Here is a 22051-nt window from a genome sequence, read left to right as displayed (position 1 = left end):
TGATTTTTAAAAAATAGTTAATTAATTCACACAAACCTAAGGGAAACAGACTTTCTTTGTGTAAAAGACATGCTGAAGGATAAAGAAAATGATACATAATTATGTTAGGGTGTGATCCAAAATGTTCAAAGGAGGAGAGCCTCCAAATAGTATATAACAAGGTGCATTGACTGCTATTTTTCAGTCTACAGTCTTCAGTCTTCAGTTTTTTAACAAAGTTGATAAGGTGCTGTGGCACCAAGCCCAGATTCACTTTCTTTTGATATTTTTGATACATCAGTAACCTGAAGGGAGGCATCAGAGAGGCCAAGTCAGACTACAGAAGAATCGAGGACCACCTGAACAGCAACAACAGCAGGTAGATGTGGCAAGGTGTCCAGCATCTCACCAACTACAGGACCAACCTCAGAACTACTGAAGGCGATGCCATGTTGAACCTCTTCTTTGCCCACTTTGGCCACAACTGGTGGCCAAACTGGGGGACCTGGGACTTCCACACTCCACATGCATGTGGACAAACAGTTTCCTATCTGCCTACACCATTGTAAATTTTGCGGGCAACACCACGGTGGTGGGGCTCATCTCTGAGGGGGATGAGTCCGCCCACAGGGACAAGGTGGAACAGCTGACAGTGTGATGCAGGGAGAATAACCTGTTCCTCAACACCTTGAAGACCAAGGAGTTGATAATAGACTTCAGGAAGAAGAAAACAGACAGTCCATCAGCAAGGATTTTGTGGAGATGGTGGTGGACTTCCACTTCCTGGGAGTCCACATTGAGGAGAACTTGACCTGGAGCATGAATACCTCTGAGCTGCTGAAAAAGGCCCAGCAGAGACTGCACTTTCTAAGGGTGCTCAGGAAGAACAACATCACCCAGAGACTGCTGGTGTCCTTTTATCGGTGCTCCATAGAGAGCTGTTGGTGTACCACATACTGTGTATGTATGTGGTACACCAACAGTTCACAGTGGCTCAGAGGAAAGCATTCCAGAGGGTCATTAACCAGATCGTCGGCTGCCTTCTCCTCACTCTAGAAGAACTGCACAGTTCCTGCTGTCTCAAAAAAGCCAATAACATTATAAAGGACACTTAACACCCTGGTCACTCCTTGTTTGAACTGTTGCCATCAGGCAGACGGTAGAGATCAATCAGAACAACGACAAATAGATTCAGAGACAGCTTAAGGGATTGTGCAATTGACGGGTGATAGAATGTATGGTTGTGTGTGTGTTTTTTTAAATATCTTATTTATTTTAACACTATTTTAGCTACCTATTTATTTTAGATTTTGTAAATGCTTCTTTAGAATTTTATATGACTTTGAATGATGCACTGACTGGTTTGGCATTTTAATTTTGTTGTATGTTACCAATGCCAATAAAGATTTTCTAATTCTAATTCTATTTTCCATCATATTCTGCTTAAATCTACATGGTCTATGACTTTGGAGTGACTTAGAAACTGACTGAGAAATTGATCAGGCAGACACAAATGATATAAGGTCTAATAATGGCCAAATCTCTGACAATTGAATGGCCCAAAGTGTTCTATATAGTACTTCTACTGTTGGTGAATCTTTCTGAATTGCCATGTTGAATTGTGGCAATGTCTAAAACTTTATGTTTTACAGTGCATCACAGCATGGATGTGGATGTACAGCACTGAGTGAATAATGCTACAGCTTAAAATAACAGACTTCATTATCAGTACCAGTGAACACCTTTCAAAATAAAGGTCTGATAATGGTTTAATGTTAACCAAAATGCTATTGACTTTCTTTGCTTGAATTTGATTTGTTGGTATTTCCATGATGGCCTTGTTGGCCACACTTTGCTCAGGTCAGCTATGTTGAAGAGGGAACTACAAAGAGTGGTTGAATGTTTTCTCCATGAGATTATCACAGAGCACAACCTAAAAGGGTTCTGAAAAAAGTGGCACTAAATCAATGTTGTATGCACATTTTTCCTTAAAACCTCTGGTGTACAGTGATTTTACAGTGTACAGTGGTGCAAATAATGTAGTACATTTAAAATGTTCTGTCTTCTGTCACCACAATCTGTCATCTATGATGGTTCCTCATCTTTCAAAATCTAAGTTAAGTTGAATCAACTCATATCAGTGTCAACCCAACATTATTGCATTTAATTTATAGTATATTAGTTTGTCAGAGGTGGGAGATTATTTTGGAATTTGTCAACCCACACTTAATGATCTAGATTCTAGATGCTACAATAACAATCCCACATCAACGAGAACATTATACACTCCACATCCCACATTTCACGCTCTCAGCTATTTCAATTCAATTCCAGTCTTTTTCTTGAACATTTATTTCCCTTATTTTACATTTTACTTTTAAACTTAAAACTTTTGCTTAAAATTTAGCTCTACCATAACCTTTACCAAAACACTGATCAATTAAAATTACATTGACTGAATAAAAATTTTCAGAGTACAAACCCATACCCAAGATTTGCAGATCATTCAGATCCAGATAGAAATAGAACAGAAAAAGACACAAAAAAACCCCCACAAAGTTGTCATTAAGTGATTAGCTAGAGGCTTTTATTAGCTGTAACAGATACTAGAAATATTACAATACGTGGGAGGAGCATATACTGTCACTTCCTTCTCCTTTGCACTGTAATCAATCACCACATTTGCCTGCAGTCACCTGACCCTTCATAGACCAGAGCAGAGGTCTCAGTGGTCAGGGTGGCTGTTTTCTACTGGGACTGGACTGCTTGCCGAGGGTCATGAAACCAAGTGAGGGTTATGGGAGTCAGAGACAGGTAAGGAAGGAAACAGATCCTGGACAGAGGGGATTCCCCTACTGTTCAAGGGCCTGCTGTTCATTTCAGTTATGTCCACATACAATATTCACAACTGATCTGGGAAGGGATGCCTCAATTAGTGAGACAAATGCGCATCACAACATTTCAGTACATCACAATGGGTCTATTAACACACTGTAACTGTCACTAGCTTTTGCATGCAGAACAATAGTTTATGTTCATACAGAAGTTCATCAAGTCCTTCTAACTAATCAGATACTGAGATTCCCGTTTGCCCATTAGTGTGATCATATTTCATGACCTTAACATGACTCAGTCATGTTAAGTCCTGTAACAAGTTCTCTCTGTTAAATGCAATGTCTTCATTTTCCACAAACTTTATTTGAAGGGCTGCAGGACAAATAACTGCTGGTAACAACTGTAATAATGTAATAAGCACTGGTCTCCATGATGGATAAGAGATTACTTACTACCTCATGGGTACTTTCAAACCCTAGCTGTTAAAGCTGTTAATATTTTGAAATGCTTCAAGTTGACAGCAGTGAAATTACAAACATTCATAATTATATTGCATTAGTATAAGGTATTTTTCATAAGTATTGGCAATCTTTATGATGATGGAAATAAGATGTCTGATCAAAACTGAATCATTTCTTGCATGATAAAAATTACCCCCAAACCCTTTTGTATGCACAGTGGAGCTTTGTCTTGGTCCTGTCAAAACTATCTGTTTTACAGATCAGTATGGTCTACAGAGGTCATTTAGTGTGCTTATTCCATAATATCACTCAAAAACATGCATAACACATTGTGTTTGCAGTTGTCTACACCGCATTAATATGTTTTTAGAGCCTTTCCATAATCTGAGTGAGTTTTGGTTTGGTTTGACTCAGTTGACAAGAATAACAATCAAATTGCTGCAGCATTGCCTCAAGGGGAAAAAACACCATAATGTGAAAGCATCCTTTAGGTAAACAAATAGGTACACATAGGTACGAATTTCTTTTTTGACAAGGTAAATTAAAAAAGACAAAATTGAAAAACACTTCCTAAGTAATAAATGTTAAACTTCTGCATTGATGCAAGGTCAGGAGTCATTTTAACATGGCAGTTCAACAGGTCTGTGTGCATATACAGTGAGAAAGAAGTCATACATGAGCAGAGCTTCACTAACTGGGTTAAAGGTATGAACATGTAAAGTGAACACATTTAAAGTAGAGGACATGAGTCCTCATTTGAAGGTGTAAATATGCATTAGTATACAGTTATGAAATAGCATTTGGTTTGTGCACAACAGCCTTTCATGCTGTGCTCTGCTAGATTATTTTCCTGTTGTTTTCATATGAGATTGTGCATATGCACCATGATGTCAATGTCAACATTACACAATACAATCTAGACATGTTAACAGGTGCACTTAATAATTTAACTGATCAGAAACTTTAACTGAAAATCTGTGAGGTATGGGGCATGCAGTTTGACACTATGTTCAGACCAACGCAGTGGCCTCATTTATTTTGATTAATGCCAGAATAGAGGCCTCTGACAAAGAAATGCAATGTGCGCTGGAAAATCAAATACTTGAAAGGGCGCATTCCTGATAGATTACTTTGTAATGTGAACTGGATAGTTATTCTGTTTGCGTGGCCATTATTGTCACAGAGATGTGAAATTCTTTCTCACTGTTTTATAAACTGCTTTGCTGTGTTTTAGCCTCTGATATGCCTTAAAATTCAGGTGTGTATTGTTCAAACTGAACTTACTTGATAGCATTACATTGTCTCACCTCTTCCTTAAAGGTAGAGGTTGATAGTTCAAATGAAAATTCAATCATTATCTATTCACCCACATGCTGATTGAAGGTCGGGTTTAGTTTTTTTACTCCACAAAACACTATTTCACAGGAAAACTACATGGAATGGAAGTGAATGGTGACCAGTGTACAGATATAATGTAACATTGTTTTGTGGACTAAAAAAACTAAACCTGACCTTTAATTGGCACGAGGGTGAGTAGATAATGATTGAATTTCCATTTTGGATGAACTATCCCTTTAAGCATGCCCACACCAACACAGACATAGTGCCGTTTTTGGTCTGAATACCCGGTAATAATAAAAAAAACTGTACAGTGGTTTTATTGTATGTGGTTGTGCCACTTGGCGGTGCTGTTTTCATACAGATGAAGTCAGAGGAGCATGCTTGTCTTTGTCTCCTCAGCAGCCTCCCAAGCTAACTGTCCTGAGAAACAAGTTACAATGTGTGTGATATTTATGCAGCCCATATCCTACAACTGTCTGAATAAACAGTGTGTCATTTGATGGTTAATGAAACTGAAGAAAAAAAGGAACATGGGAAAATGACTGAAAATGAGTTGTTGTCTGACAGTCTCAAAGGTTTGCTAGCTATCCCCCTAGGTGTCTGGTTATGTCAAATTACTACAGCTACAACACTAATGTTACTCCTTGTGGCTAAGCACTTAACACATGCCTGAAAAAAAACAGCCAAAAACTGTGCAACACCTTCTCTGGTTGTAAACCCCATTTACTCTCAAAGGAAAAAAACAATCCATTTCATGGGGTAGCAAAGTTGGCTATATTTTTACATCCCTGGTAACTGGCTCCACCTGAGCAGGTGGTTTAGTCATTGAAGGTGTTTGGAGTCCCCCGTACTTGTATCCAAGGAAAGCTGAGCTGATGATGAATTTATAGTCTAGCAATGGCAGTATTTGCACCTCATTTGGCATTGTTTTGTCTGGATAAGAAAACTTTAAATTAAAATAAGGAAAAAACAAGAAAAAAAAGAAAATTAGGGGGAAAAAAGTAGAGTATTATATCTTATTAATTATTAATGATTAATCAAGTAATCAATTGTTAGCATTTTCAACTATAAGGAAAATGCACAAAATTCACAACCCGAGTAAGATACCAAGTACTTACTTAGAGACAGGTGACACATTTTTAAAACATAAAACCTTGCCATGCTCTCCTTTAATTTGTCACCTGTCTCTAGAATTTTATCAAAAAAGATCATTTTGGTTGATAATAATCCACTAATATCTGATTTAATGTGATGAAAAGTTGAAATTATTTTTAATGACAGAATTTCTTATATAAATGGTATTCACCACAACTATAAGGTGCTGTGAGAGACTGAAAATGCGCCTTGAAAAAAGCTTGAAAAGACTTGAATTTGACTTTGAAAAAGGTGTATGAACCCTGAAATTATGAGTTCAGTTGACAAGTGACCCCTTGTGATTTATGCCCCCCTCCCCCAAAAGGGGGTCCCAGACCCCAGGTTGGGAACCAGTGGTGTAGACTGTGTAGCTACAATTTTCTAATTTCATAAATAAGACCAGTAAGAACTGACATGTGCTGTTGAGACATCAGTGTAGTCTATTATGTGTTCCTGCTTGCCACCAGAATTGACAAACACAGACAACAGGGAAGAATCAACCTTAAATGACAGAAGTTTAATCTCTATCCTTCATTGAAGCCTGTGAGCTTAATCATTTTATGATCACTGACAGATAGAATGGGAGCATGCACAAGCAGCCATGTTTATTGATTAATTAGTTTCCATTATGTATTTCATAAAATGTTTTTTTTTCTCTAAATAACTAATTCTGCTTGGTTGTGCTATGAAAATAGCCCATGCAAATAGTTAATAAAAAAACGTTATTAAAACAAACACAGATGTTGTATTTTAGAAATTACTAATGATTTATTAGTTCTGGGTTATTATATAGCTGACTCTTGACTAGAGAAATTCCTTGAAATTGGTGCCCCTACTACAAAACAGGCTGAAACATGGCAACATAATGAGACATAAATTAGAAAACCTTACTCATACTGTACAAACTGACAGCACATTTTATGTACCAAATAGGAAGATATGTTTAAATTGACCAGTGAGCTTTGAAAAGGTGCCATAAGGAGGAATAAGGTGCATTTGGGATATGAGGGCAAAATGGCACAGAACATAAATATGTTGTGTCAAAAGACTTGCTGTATTATGCTCCCTGTATTAAACAAAGTTAAATCTACACATCCTGAACTAATGGGAGGAGAAGACCTATTTTAGGAATGTTGTGGAACTGGGAACTGGTGGGAAGTTGGAGGAAGTGGTTGGATTAGACATGTCTAGCCTTCCCTTGCTGTGACACGTGGCTCAGCCAGTGAGCTGTGGATGATGCTGCTGATGGACTCTACCCCTTCTCCTTCTAGGAAGGTGCGGTGGTCTCCCTCAATGACATGGACTGACACCTTGCCATCACATACCTGAAGAAAGATATAGCAGTCAGAACGTATTCAACTTATCCAGCATTTATATACATTAAGATTCAAAGAGTTGTTTGTCACATACTCAAATTTACAATATGTGCAGTTAAATGCAGGGTTTAACAAAAAATAACTGTCCAAAGCAGCTGTCCAGAGCATCTTTCTTTACCAGGGTTCTTCATTCTGATGGTCTACAAAAAAAGCTTTTTTGGAGTCTCTCTGTGCTGGATTTACGACTACAGAGGCATTTTCCTGAGCACAATTGACGTTTTTTTTGTCTATAAAACACTGCTGGAGTTTCACAGGAAAACAGTGCTGCAGAATCTCCCAAACAATGGAAGTGAATGGTGACTAGTTTCAACTGTAAAAAACAACTGGGAAAAAAATTAAAATGCCTCCATACTGCTCATCTGGCATAATCCAAGTATCCTCAAATCCTGACATTCTATGTGCACACCATCACACCACACACATCCAGTGTGCATGTGGTATACACTGTATAAACTGGTGAACATGGTGTATACTTGGCATGTTGGATCTTTACGAGACGTCTTCCCTCTTGATGAGCGTTTTGGCACCATTTAAAAGAAAAAAAAATCTCCATATAATGTCCATATTAACATGCCTGAACAATGACTGCAAGTTCACTTTGTTTTCAATCAAGTTTTCAATCCCAGCATACAGAAGAATAAAGTTCAATACAAGACAAATCAAAGAATCATGAACTCTACTCCCACCTCCATTCCTGGACATTTTACTGGATGATTTCTGGTTCAGGTGTGCCTAAAGCCTAAAGTGGGCTCAACTCAGCAGAAGTTTTGACAAAGTAATCTTACCTGTTGGTCTATTTTTAAACATGCCCTCTTGAAACATGCAAATGTGTGTGTGTATATTTGTGGTTTGGTACCTCGCTGAGCTTGTAGTCAGCTCCCAGGTTTTGTTCATAATCACTGCTGGTTTTGGCACGCAGTAGTGTCACATTGCCATGGTATTTTGTTGCAGGCACATAGCCATCTGCAGCCTTCAGCTTGTAGTAGAAGGTAGTGGCTGCAAAGCGCAGTGAGTCCCGGCTGATGTTCTTATGGCTGGAGGTGATTAGGTCCACCGCCATGCTGACGCGAGCCTCCAGGTCCGAAAGTGGGAGAAGAGTCTCCAGAAGCTGTAGGATAAGAGTGAGGAATCAGAGATGTGGATGGAGACCACTGTAGGATATGTAGTGATATACCAGACCACAGACCAAGATATAAACAAGGACAGACCACATAGGAAGTTTACACATGATGTCACACACCTGTCTCGCATTCTGTGATGTACAACCCTTCTTATGATATCTGATTTTATCCTGATCATCATCATTCATTAGTCATGTCTGATGAAGGGCTGGTGACTGAAACATCATGTGGAGAAACTATTAAATTTCCTAAAGGAGCAGTTTCTGGTGTGTAGAACTATTTTTGTATTTGTTCTTCTGTCCAGCACCCAGTATTAATTGTTTCTGGATGTGCACGCTGTTTTTTGAGTCTTCAATCTGATTTTAGTCTGCCATTATACATGATGTTGTACAAGCAAATCTTTGGCCTTAGCACAGGGGAAAAATAATTAAAATAGTCAAAACTTAAAACCGGCGGCATGGTGGTACAGTGGTTAGCCTCCGCCTCACAACAAGAAGGTCCTGAGTTCGATCCCCCAGCTCCCCGGCTGGGGCAGGGCCTTTCTGTGTGGAGTTTGCATGTTCTCTCCGGGTTCTCCGGTTTCCTCCCACAGTCCAAAGACATGCATGCAGGTTAATTGGTGACTCTAAATTGCCTGTAGGTGTGACTGTGAGTGTGAGTGGTTGTCTATGTGTCAGCCCTGCGATGAACTAGCGACTTGTCCAGGGTGAACCCCACCTCTCACCCAATGTCAGCTGGGATAGGCTCCGGCAGCCCGCAACCCTTACGGAATAAGCGGTTACAGGAAATGAATGAATGAAAGCTTAAAACCACACTGCCTGGCCAAAAAGAGAAAAAAAGTCACACACTAATATTTCATAGGACCGCCTGTAGCTTTGTTTTGATCATTTCAATAAGCTTATGCAATGTCACAAAATTTATTTCTGTCCAAAGCTGCATTAATTTTTCATCAAGATCTTGTACTGGTGATGGATGGAGAGTCAGACTGGCGCATTAAGTCTTCTTCAGCACATTCCAAAGATTCTCAGTGGGGTTAAGGGCTGGACTCTGTGGAGGCCAATCCATGCGTGAAAATGATGTCTCATATTCCCTGAACCACTCTTTCACAATTTGCCTAATGAATCATGGCATTGCCCATGCCATCAGAGAAGAAAAAATCCATTGATTGGAAAAACCTGCTCATTCAATATATTCAGGTAGTGAGCTGACCTCATTTTTTGGGCACATAACATTGCTGAGCCTCAACCTGACCAACTGAAGCAACCCCAGATCATAACACTGCCCCCGCAGGCTTGTATGGTAGGCATTAGGCATGATGGGTACATCACTTCATCCACCTCTGTTTTTACCTTGATGCGCCCATCTCTCTGGAACAGGATACAGATGAGGATGAAATTATTACCCCCCCTTTGAAAATGACATTTTTTTTAAAGTATTTCCCAAGTCCTGTTAAACAGAGCAAGGATTTTTTTTACATCTTTTCCAAACATCCTAGTTTTATTTTGGATTCTTATATTATTTTACTTTGCACACAGAAGCAAAACTATTTCACAAAAACTAAAAACTACCAGGGTCAAAATTGTTAGCCTTCTGTTGCTAATAGTCAGTTGTGTATCCTTTCTGCTGAATAACCGCCTGCAGTCATTTGTTGTAGTTTTCAACAAGTCTCAGACTTGTCTCCTGAGGAATCCCAGCCCATTTGTCTCTGGTGAATCTCTCAAGCTCCTCCAGGTTTGATGGTCTTCCAGCATGGACCTTGGTCTTCAGTTCACCCCACAGATTTTCAATGGGATTCAAGTCAGGCATTTGTACAGGCCAGTCAATAACGTTCACTTTGGTCTTCTGGAGGTAGTTCTTCTCTAGGAGCGACATATGTTTTGGGTTGTTGTCGTGTTGGAAGACAAAGTGAGTGAGTCTTGCTGCCGACTGCTTGAGGTTTTCTTTCAAAATCTTCACATATCCTTCTTTCTTCATGATTCCTTCCACCTTGATGAGATTCCCAGTTCCATCCCCACAGCATAATACTCCCACCACTATGTTTCACTGTGGGGACGGTGTTCTTTGGGTTATACGCCTCTCCCTTCTTTCTACAAACATAAGCAACGTCTCTATGGCCAAAGAGGTCTAGTTTCCTCTCATTGGACCAAAGGACATGCTTCCAGTATGCGAAATCTTTCTCCAGGTTGTCTTTAGCATACTTCAGTCTGGCTTGAAGGTGTCTCTTCTGCAGAAGTGGAGTTTTTCTTCGTCTGCAACCTCGCAGTCCATTCCTGTGCAGGGCTCTAGTGATTGTCTTTTTTGAGATTCACAAGTGTCTTGGCAGTTGTTCTGGGGTCTTTAGACACATCTCTCACTAGTTTTCTTTCTAGAGTCTTTGAAATCTTTGACTTCCTACCTCTGCCAGGCTTGTTCTGTACTGTGTGGCTCTCTTTGAATTTCTTGATGATACTTCTCACTCCAGGTCTTGACACTTGGAAATGCTGGGATAACTTTGTATATCCTCCGCCTGCTTTGTGAGCATCAACAATTCTTTTTCTCAAGTCTAAACTGACTTCTTTTGTTTTTGGCATGATGCTTTCTCAAGTGACAGCTTAAACCTAAGCTTCAGTTTTAACTTGATTTTACAAGCTTTGAGCATTACAAGGATAAGCACATCATTGTACAACAGTAGTTTGTACTATGGCTCAATAAAAGGTCAGTTCTTAAGGGGGCTAATAATACTGACTCTGGTCATTTTTGTTTTTTTTTTTCTGAAATAAATAGTTATTCTGTGCAAATAAAAGTAATTAATGCTTTCTAAGGAAAACTAGTATGTTTAGAAATACTATGTTGAAAATTCCTTGCTCTGTTAAAAAAGCACTTGGGAAGATTTTGGAAAAAAAATTAAATTTCATAGGGGGGCTAATAATTTTGTCTTCAACTGTAAATATGGACTCATCAGACCACATGCCATTTTCCATTTTCCACTGTGGTCTGATGTGGAAACAGTGGATGTATACTTTCAGGGCACTGTGTCCTGACCGTGTCTGTACTTTCCTGCTTGTATTTTTCCTTGTTTGTTTGTTTGTTTTTTGTTGTTTACTGTCATTGGCTTACTCATCTGTCAAACCTGTGACAAACTGTAAACCTGCCGATGTTAAAAAAAAAAAAAAAATACAACAACTTTAAGTTCTGCAGCCGAAAACAAAACGAAACAAAACATAACTGTGGCTGAAATGCTGCATGTCATACTGTAGAAGTCCATTTAGGTGTTTTCTCATAATTTCTGTGTTAATGGAAATGAAATAATTGTTGCATATAGATGAGAAACTAAATCAGAGCTTGGATTGACACAACTCTCTTAATTTAAGGTGTAAAAAGTAACATTACCCCCTCAAAATCCTATTTGGAAAAACTGATGTCTAAGGACAGCCTAAGCAAAGGTGCTATATCAGAGTTGTACAATTTATTAATGCCCAACTCAACAGAAAACTCTTATTGCAAATGGAATACATGGAACAAAGACCTGGGAACAGAGATCTCCTGAGTGGAATGGAGATTAATATGCACTAAGGCTCATACCCAATCAATCAACACAAGATTAAGACTGTTACAACATAAATGGACAATAAGGACATATATTAGACAGTTATATTAAATAGATATAAAAGTAATATCCCCGATTCATGAACAAAATGTATAAAGGAAAAGGGGAATTTAATTCACTGTGTGTGGCAGTGTAGTAAGGTTAAAGCTTTCTGGGAGGAGATTTAAAAAAGAAAAAGAAAAACAACAGAAAAAAATTACCTCAAAAGACTTTCTAATGATCCCTGTTTATTTTAATTTTGGCATTCTATCCAGAAGGTCATACATTAGTATACCAAGAGTGAACAAATAATGATGGATATGTTTGCTCTGCACACTAAAACAAATCAAGTGCACTATTCTGGAAAAAGACAAGCAGCCCAAGTGTCACATATTGGGTTTGACATTAGGTTTGGTTTGGGTTTTCCTCTGGAAAAATGTCATATATACAAAAAGGGAAGAAAGACTTAATTGAGACGGTTTGGGGACCATTTAATTTGTCTGTGAAAGATATGGAGCTAACAGATGTACAGACTGATGTAAACCTCACAGTGCGGCTCCTATGAGTTCAAATCACTGATCTATGAAATTATCTTAAATTTGATATGATTTTCAAATCTATGTACAAATTTATTTTGTCTAAGAGTTTTGTTTTATTTTATTTATTTTTTAGTTCTTTGTTTTGTTTGGTTTTGTTTGCTAATCTGTTTGATGGTGTGTTTTTGTCATCCTTACTTCAGTGTAGACATGGATTGTTGAAGTGCACATCTGTACATTTGGATTTTTAATTTTATACACATGTGGGCTTAAATATGTAAAATGTTAATAAACACACTGTAAAAAAATAACATTACCTTGGTTTTGAAGTCTACACTTGACAAAGATGTGGTGAATCATTGGGCTGATGACACCACACATGAGGCCGCAATGAGCACATGTGAACTTAAATGTTGTGACTGATGAAAATCTTTGGTAAACGTCTGTGTTTGTGTGTGTGTATATATGTGTGTATGTGTGCACAGGGGAGTGTACCTTGTTGTACTCAGTGCCAGTGAACTGCTGGATGAAGGCACACAGGGCTTCGGTTTCAGCCTCAGACTCTTTTCCTGGTGTCAACTTGGCTCTGTACGTCTGGAAAACAAATACTGAGTTAACTTCACATAACCAACCTACAGGTCATTTAAACCTCAATTTGGTACCAAACTACACAATAGTGTTGTTGTGATATCAAAGTTTTGATTTTGATACAGATACCAAGTTTAGCATCACAATAGTTGATACCAAAACAATACAAGTCCAATACTCAAAACCTTGCAGATAAGAAACACAAAATATATTTAAAATAAAATCTGAAGCACTTCATTCGAATTTGAGAATTGCTAATGCATGATTATATTTACTGGGTCAAATGTTAAAATATTATGTATAAACCTGCCAAGCTCAATACCCATGTATTAATCTATGAATAGTTCCAAAACTACAAACTATGATCATATCAACAGACAGTCACAACATTTTGTTTTTAGTCAGGGTCATTATGTTCACTATGGGAACTGTTATGCTCTCTAAATATATGGTAAGAGTCAATATGCTTTTTTTACTGACTCTATAGAGCTACTGTAGTTTAGAAGACACATGTAGTAGTGTGCTAGTATTGTGCTAGTATTGTGCTAGTGTGCTCGTAGCTATTAAACATTTTTAAAACATTTAATTTTCATTCAACCTTTATTTATTTCTCGGGAATACATTGAGGGGTGGCCCTCATTTTCAATGATGCTGAGATTACAATTAGGCAACAAAGTAGAAATATTTATTTCTCGGGAATACATTGAGGGGTGGCCCTTATTTTCAGTGATGCTGAGATTACAATTAGGCAACAAAGCAGAGAAAAGACAGAGAAATAACAAAATAAATAGCCAGTAAGAAATTTAAAAAATTAATACAATTCCTAGTTAAAACGTGCATGTAAGAACATTAAAACTTCAGCATGTTTTTAAAATCTCCCAAAGTAATCAGGGATTATAATAATATAATAATATAATATAATAATTTATAATAAATGGGATTAATGGCTAAAATCCCAATTTTTGGCTTTCCCTCTCAAAACTCCATGCATCATTAAACTTGAAGATATTCGTGGCTCACAATTAATTGTTCATGACTCGTGTGTGTGTGTGTGTGTGTGTGTGTGTGTGTGAGTGTGAGCGTATTAGTTCTCTTCTCTAACCTGTGTGTAGGCTGCCACATAGGAGTGTGATCCATCAAACAGAAAGAGATACTCCACAGGCTGATTCTGGGTCTGAAGCTGAGAGCACATTTCAAATGCCACACAGGCACCGAAGGAGTAGCCAGCGATTCTATACGGCCCATCTGGCTGAACCTGTCTGATACAGTTGACATAGTACGCTGCCAAGGACTGGATGCTGTCCAGAGGAGCCGCTGGGGGAGATGGGATAAGAGACAATACAAAATATACATGTACACATGTACATGGATCGAAACAACTCAAAAGGGCACTTTGCTGCTGCATCATGCCCCCTTCCCTTTTTGGGTGAAAGAAAAACACTCTAATTGGCAGATGGCCCCAACTCTTAATAAAGAACCTGGCCTGTGCAAAGAAGTTTTTCCTCACCACTGTTGCCTCAGTGGTTGCTCTTGGTGGGAACATTTGGCTTTATAACATGTATGGTCTAGGCCACTGGTTCCCAACCTGGTATCTGGAACCTCTTCTGGGGAGCACCAGAAATCACGGGGAGTCTCCAAGACTTTGTCTGTTCTGAAGCCCTTCGTACTTTAAGCTTTTTTCAAGGCGCATTTTCAATCTTTTACAGCACCTTACAGGTGTGGTAAAGTACAAATTTATACACAAAAATAATATTTTTCAACTCTTCATCACATTAAATCAGATGTTACTGGGTTATTGTCAACCAAAAATTGTGTTTTGTGATAGAATTCTACAGATGGGTGACAAATTAAAGGAGAACACAACAAAGTTTTATGTTTCAAAATGTGTCACCTGCCTGTAAGTAAGTACTTGGTCTCCTATTTGGATTGCAAATTTTGTGCATTTTCCTTAACCAACAGTTGAAAATGATAACAACTGACTATTCATTATCATTATTAATTCATAAGTCATAAAACACAAATTTTTTTCCTACTTTTTCTCATTTTATTTATCATTCATTCATTCATTTTCTGTAACCGCTTATTCCGTAATGGTCACAGGCTGCTGGAGCCTATCCCAGCTGACATTGGGCGAGAGGCGGGGTTCACCCTGGACAAGTCGCCAGTTCATCGCAGGGCTGACACATAGACAGACACACTCACACTTACACCTATGGGCAATTTAGAGTCACCAGTTAACCTAGCATGCATGACTTTGGACTGTGGGAGGAAGCCGGAGAACCCGGAGACGCAGACACGGGGAGAACATGCAAACTTTGCACAGAAAGGCCCCGCCCCAGCCGGGGAGCTGGGGGATCTAACTCAGGACCTTCTTGCTGTGAGGCGGCAGTGCTAACCACTGCACCACCGTGCCACCCTCATTTTATTTATTTATTTATTTTATTTTTTTTGGTTTCTTTTTTCTTATTTTAAGTTTAATTTAAAGTATTCTTATCCAATGAATGGCTACACCAGACAAAATAATGCCAAATGAAAGGAAAATACTGCCATTGCTACACTATCAATTCATTATCAGCTCAGCTTTCCTTAGATACAAGTAGGCAGGACTCCAAGGGAAAAAGGTTGGGAACCACTGGTCTAGACCTCTATTTGAAAAGTGCCCTGAGATAATTTTGTTATGATTTGGTGCTGTAAGAATAAAACAGAATACAAATGAACTGAATTCATTTGACTGGTTGTCAATACAAATTCCAAGGTCTTTGCTAGTTTAAATGCATACAGTGGAAAAGAAATTGAAATGAAAACCATATTGCTGTTTAGCTATTAGGAGTCCAAATCCTCTGGCCAGTCAGTTGTTGTTGTTATAAATAAAAAAATAAAGAAAAAGGGGTCCTTGTATGTATTTTACACATCGTTCACTTCTTATATCATTAAGACACTTAATTGTGCTGTTTTAGTACTGTTCAACCAAACTTTAATTCTAAAACCTAGTGTTTTATTATAGGGTCCTATTTTTTCACAATAAAAACTTTACTTCTCCTATCACTAAGACTCTTTTCAGATTCCTTTTAATCCACAAACACAATCAGCACCAATGCCATTTATACAGTAACATCATAAACTAACCTGTAAAAAAGTGTTTGTTGGCTGGCTGCTTTTACAGTGGTTGTTTTCACCCAAAGGGGTTGTGGTTCTTGGACATGACATATGGCTGCTCTCATCCATACATAGACACATAAGCATTGCACAATCAGAGCAGAGAAATGAATCAAACCATCTGCGACTCCAAATGTTTGTGAATATAACTCCTGATGGTAAATCCTTGTGCTGAGACTGAGAGAATACCCTGACAGCTCCATACTTAGCTTGAAAAAGTCTATCAAGGACTCACAGCTTTGGAATAATTTAGGAGAACTCTCAGAGCAACTCTGAGCAAGGAAAGGAAAGGAAACTTTTGTCAAAGTGAGGAGGTATGACTGGCCCTGTTGCTAGGTTTGACTCATTATTTCAAAAACGTGTGATTGGTTGATCCCCAAAAAATGCACTCTTAGTGATAACAGGCAGAGATGGACAGTAGAACCAATACAGTTTAGTTGTCATTGGGGCATGGTGTAATTACAAATACTATTTTATGTAATGAAAATATTGAATGGATTGTAAGCCATACTTTAAAATGTGGAATGCATCATAATATGAGACTGTGAAAGTGTTATTAGGTTGGATAAGTGTTTCATCTGCTCTATCTGTTTTTATTTTATTTTGTAAAACACTTTGCAACATTGTTAATAACAGTGACATATAAACAAAGTTTATTATTATCATTATGTAATTTCATCGCTAATGAAATGGACCACAAAACATCTCTGCACAATCTAAACTGTAGCATTTCATTAACTGTTTGGAGAGTATTTCTCCTTCCTCTTTGTTTTTCTACCATTTTCTCCTCTACTGAATAAACCTTTAAAAGTCCTCCTCACTACTCCTAACAGTTTTTCACCTTACTTTGGGAATAACTTTTATCTTTACCAGGATCTGCTCTTAACTGTAAGGTGAAAATCTTGGTGAAAGGTGAAATCTTAATATTTCATCACTAGGAGCAAGTCACTGTACTAGGAAACTCAATAAATATGGCCCCTGAAAACAAGAGACAAAATTGTGTTTTGATGGCAGAGGGTGCCCTGGCTCTATATTTGCATATTTATGTAATGGTTGTTATTTTCTTTTCTCTTAGGCTTGTATGAGTCATGTCTGTGAACACAGAATACCTCTCGTGCACTGCAGGCCATAGCAAGGCACGCTCAGCTTGAAAGCGAGTGTCTTAAAGGCAGCAATGGAGCCCTCAATGGGATGGACCAGGAACAGTGGCCTCTCCTGACTCTGAACCTTGTTGAGTGGTGTCACTGTGGGGCCGTCGGGGTTGACTAATAGCTGGGTCAGATCAGACTCCAGCAAAGTGCGAATGCCATCCCTCTTAGCTGTAGAGTGGTGAGATTCTGGATAGTTGGAAGCAGTGAAGATAACAAAATCATATTCTTTCTGTTCTGAGCATATCAGCAGGTTTTAAAAAACACATCCAACAAAAACCTAGATTTAAGACTAAAATATCTAAATACTGACTTATTACATTTTTTTGACTGATTTAAATACAGCTTAATAATACCATTTGATCCACCTGGCTTGCTATTGGCCAGCTCTTGCAGCTTGTTGATAGTGAGCTGGCGAATCTCCCTCATGGCCATGACAATATCATAGTCGCGCTCCAGAGTCTGGCGGACCTCCACACCCATCAAGGAGTCCAGGCCCAGGTCAGCCAATGAGGCATCAGCGTTCAAGCTGTTAACATCCCGCACACCTGAGAATAATGGATGCAGTGACAGTTCTGTAAGTTTAGCCTGATCAAATTTAGCTCAGGACAGAAGGTTCATTCATTCTGATGTTTTCGAAATGCCATAGTGTTTTTTCTTTACAATAAAAGTCATTATCTCCTCACCCTCAAGCTGACTGAAGATTAGGTTTAGTTTTTTAACCCACAAAACATTTCCAGACTTTCACAGGAAAATAGCATTGCAGAATCTCCCAAACAATGGAAGTGAATAGCGACCAGTTTTCAAATTAAAAAAAAAAAAAAAAAAACATTAATAGAATAAAAACATAAAATGCCTCTATACTGCTCATCTGGTGTAATCCAAGTCTCCTAAAGCCCCAACATGCCAGTTGACCAAAAAAAATTTATTTACACCATGTTTTTAGCCTGAATCTTCACTATAAATCCTTAGCTTGGAGCCATGTTCACCTGCACAGTCTGAACTGGATGTATTTTGTGATGGTGTGCAAATGGAATGTTAGGACTTTTTTTCCAGTCGTTTTTTATGTGTGAAAGCTGGTAAGCATTCACTTCCATTGTTTGGGAGATTCTGCAAAACTGTTTTAATTCACCCAAAGATGACAATTAAGTGATTAATTTCCTTGCCTGATTTCTAGAAAGAACTATGCAATGGTACTATGGAAAAAGTACCAAAAAAATGGAGACAGTTTCAAATTACTACACTTTCAATTTATTACATTAATCAATTGCAAGTGTAACCTAGAGAACCTTTTAGTCAGCGAACAGCACTGCAGTATGCAGAATGTAGCATTCACAGTTCTCAGATAGGTAACATTTGGAGCCTGTTCAGACCTGGTATTAACATGCGCTGTGAGTGATCAGATCATAAGTGAACAGCTCTAAGTAAGTGATTCACACCCGGCATTACAGTGTTTCTCCAGATGCATCCTCCTGAGTGACCGCTTGTGATAAGATTTCACATCCCCACTCTAAATGTAAATAAATACTGGGGATATCTTGTCAGTTGAGTTTCCATTACCGTTTATTTCTTCCCTGTTTTTAAGATATGCACCAGCTGCACTCCTCTGTTAGCTCACAATGAGTCTCAAGCTGTCAAGAGCCCAGCAAGAGAGCTCTGTGGTGTACTGAGCTTTTAAAACAGAACTATGAGCAGGACACACACGTTTACTTTTTTTTTTAACTGCGTAGAAATCTGATGTTTTCACATCACAGATGTTGAAGAATGTCTTACCCAGAATGTGAGCTACCGCATCCACCAAGTTTCTCTTGCTTCCTGCCTCGCTCTTTACTACTGTCCTCTCTGCCAGGACAAAGCTAGACATCACTGGCAGCTTCTGGCACAGGAAGACGTCGAGCACCTCCAGGCAGGATGTGATGCGCTGTGGTAGGGTGCCACCAATCACTGCATCATTGCCACCCATAGTCTCCAAGACCACACCCACATCCCCAATGGCACCCCACTGGACTGCCAGACCAGGTAGGCCATCATAGCGGCGCTTTTCACACACACGCTCCATGGCTGAGTTGGCATAACCGTAGTTACTTTGGCCAGCATTGCCACGGCCGCAGCTGACTGACGAGAAGGCAACAAAGTAGCTGAGGGCTGGACACAATTTTCTTGTCACTCTGAAGAAGAAATGGAAGTGAGTGCATCAAGTTGCAGAAAGAAAATAATAGTAGTCCTTAATGAATAGTCACCAATTTAAACAGAAGAATGGCTGTGTGTGTCTTACTTGTCCAGATTTATGGTGCCATCATATTTAGGTTTGTTAACATCAAGGAAGAGCTGAGGGGTCAGATTCTCCAACATGCCATCTCTCAACACCTGATAACGACATAAAAAGACATGATAATGAAGTTCAAATCAAAGTGAATTCACTGTGAATTTAAATAGAGAAGCTGTTTTTGAAGCAATAACACCACAGAGGTGAGTATGGATAGGAGAGCAGGGCTACCATTGAACTGATCACAGAAAAGAACCGTGATGTCAAATTAACCTCAGTGATGCATAAACAAAAAGCCTACTGTACATAATAATAAATACCTGTAAAGGCCATATTCACATCATCACAATTACATAACAAATATGCACGAAAACACATTTACTGACATATTTTTATACAAACCAGACTAATAGTCTAACAATCCTGCTAGCAGCGCTGTGAGGCTGTACTTCAGCACTGTGGGTCATTGGGTAAAATACTAATGTTAGCATGCTAACATGCTCACAATGACCCTACTAACACAGATTGGCAGATTAAATGTTTGGTTGTAGTGCAGGTCAGAGGACCACAAAAGTTATTACAATTAATCCTGAAGGAAAAACAAATATCTAAAACAAAGATTACAGCTGTCAAGACATTTCACTGAGAGGCAGAAATTCCAACTTAACCGCATCACCAGGGGATCACCAGAAGTCAGCAGGGTCCTCAAGTGAGGACCCTAAATGTCTAAACAATCTTATTTGGCAAGCTATTCAACATTTACTGAGATATTTCAGCAATCTGAATGGAGTCATGCTCATGAATCTGACTCGTTTGTAATTTTTGTATAGAAAACAAGAACAGGGTTTTATTTTAATCCAGGTGAATACTGGATCTTAATATTTTTGTAGTGCTGGCACACTGTCGTTAAACTATTTACTGTTAATTTTTTCAGGGCTGTTCCCCTCCTTATTTAAGGTAAACTGATTAATGTCTTCTTGCAGCAGGGAACACAACATATCAATACATTTTAAATGTTAAAAACCTTTTAATACAGTGTTTGTTGTAGTATGTTTTACATTTGCAACAAAAAGTTAATGATTTCTGTTTTAAAATGCCTCTGGTGGCCTAAAAAGGAGACAGAGCTGAGGGGTACTGATGCTGAGTTGGCATGATGTGTTACCATGGCAAGGTGGAAGACACCTCCCACTGGGCCCAGTGCGCAGGCCTCAGCAATGAGTTGCTCTGCTCCCTCCAGCGTGCTAACATCATTGGTCGACACCAGTACTTCCACACCTTGACTTTGCCATTGGCACACTCGCTTCTCCTGGTAACCTAGTAATCAAAAAGAGTTCAAAAGTCAAAGTGTGAAAAGAAAACTTGGTACAGCAGCACCCAGAGCCAAATCACTTTCACATGACACACCAGTTTGTTCTTTTCTATGATTCAGCAGCAAAGCTTTAGGTTTGTACCCATCTGTAGCAGAGCAAAATCTTATTATTGTTAATTTTAATTTAATTTTAATTAATGTTTATTTTATATTATTATTAATTTTTTTTTAATTGTTGTATCTGTGTATCTGCCTGTATCAACCATCTACAGGCAGTTATTGCCTATATTGTGACAGGCCACAAACACAGCCAAGTGATCCAGCTTAAAACTACTAAAGGCACACTTTATAACATATTGTGAAAAGTTCGCTTCTCACCCTTTTCTGTAGGAAAATTCAAACAAAAGTCAAAGTTGTTACAGTCATACAGCTGTTACTGTAAACAATCTGATTTTGCTGGCAAAGTATTATTTATGCTAATGATGTGATGTTTTTGAAGCATTTAAAAATGGACTGGCTGGCTTCTTTTAAAAACCATGATACAATAATATTTAGGGGTGTGTATCTCACTTACTGAGATGGATTGATTCGTATCTTGATACATGTTCAATGTTACGATACATCTTAGAAATTCTTAAATAGCCAATGATTTGGTTCAATATGATTGAGCCCTGTCACAATACAATACAATATGATGCAATACAAGACAATGCAATGTGTGAATATTTACATTTCGATTCAACAAATGCTACATTTGTAAAGTACTATTAGTTGCTAAAATAAATCCTGATAGTTTTACTAAATATCGTAACAGTAGAGACAGAGAGATAACAGTGGTCTCATGTGTAAATGAGATCCTGTAGCCTAAATGAGAATCTGTGAACAAACTTTAAAACTGTTTAAAATATTAGTATTTTTGCAGTAAGATGATCTGCTGCTGTGTTTCATATAAAGAGTGCTGTGGTTTTGATTAGTGTGGACGAACAGTGAAGTGTTACCTGCTCTCACAGTGACATGACGTCTCTGTGGGTCAGACTGTGGCTCTGTTCTCTGCTGTCAGACACGTTTTACATAAATGATTTGCAGCAGTGTTTCTCATCTTTCTTATAAAACCCAAACTTATTCTACACTTGTGCTTTATGAAAGTTTGGTGGCGAGATGCAGTACAATGTGACTTCTGTCACTGTTTTCAGCATGGTCTGTTTTGAGGAACTGAAGAGGAGACACAGGAGAGGG

The 22051-nt window shown here is 38.5% G+C and overlaps 1 protein-coding gene across 1 annotated transcript in view; it reads right to left on the bottom strand.

The window, feature by feature from the left end:
- Nucleotides 1-2549: 2549 nt before the first annotated feature.
- Nucleotides 2550-22051, bottom strand: part of fasn (fatty acid synthase) — a 72424-nt gene continuing 52922 nt past the window's right edge. Inside the window, exons 34-42 of the mRNA XM_084740472.1 lie at nucleotides 20669-20820; nucleotides 19516-19607; nucleotides 19014-19408; nucleotides 17597-17788; nucleotides 17202-17429; nucleotides 14039-14250; nucleotides 12844-12942; nucleotides 7983-8234; nucleotides 2550-7075 (exon numbers count right to left, since the gene is read on the bottom strand). Coding sequence (XP_084596598.1) covers nucleotides 6938-7075; nucleotides 7983-8234; nucleotides 12844-12942; nucleotides 14039-14250; nucleotides 17202-17429; nucleotides 17597-17788; nucleotides 19014-19408; nucleotides 19516-19607; nucleotides 20669-20820 — 1760 coding nt within the window. The 3' untranslated portion in view covers nucleotides 2550-6937. The remainder of the gene's footprint in view (nucleotides 7076-7982; nucleotides 8235-12843; nucleotides 12943-14038; nucleotides 14251-17201; nucleotides 17430-17596; nucleotides 17789-19013; nucleotides 19409-19515; nucleotides 19608-20668; nucleotides 20821-22051) is intronic.

This window comes from Lutjanus erythropterus, chromosome 17 (assembly GCF_056507025.1).
Source record: "Lutjanus erythropterus isolate fLutEry1 chromosome 17, fLutEry1.hap2, whole genome shotgun sequence".
NCBI lineage: Eukaryota > Metazoa > Chordata > Actinopteri > Lutjaniformes > Lutjanidae > Lutjanus > Lutjanus erythropterus.
Note: the sequence above shows the minus strand (reverse complement) of the source record. Positions and strands in the feature narration are given on the sequence as shown.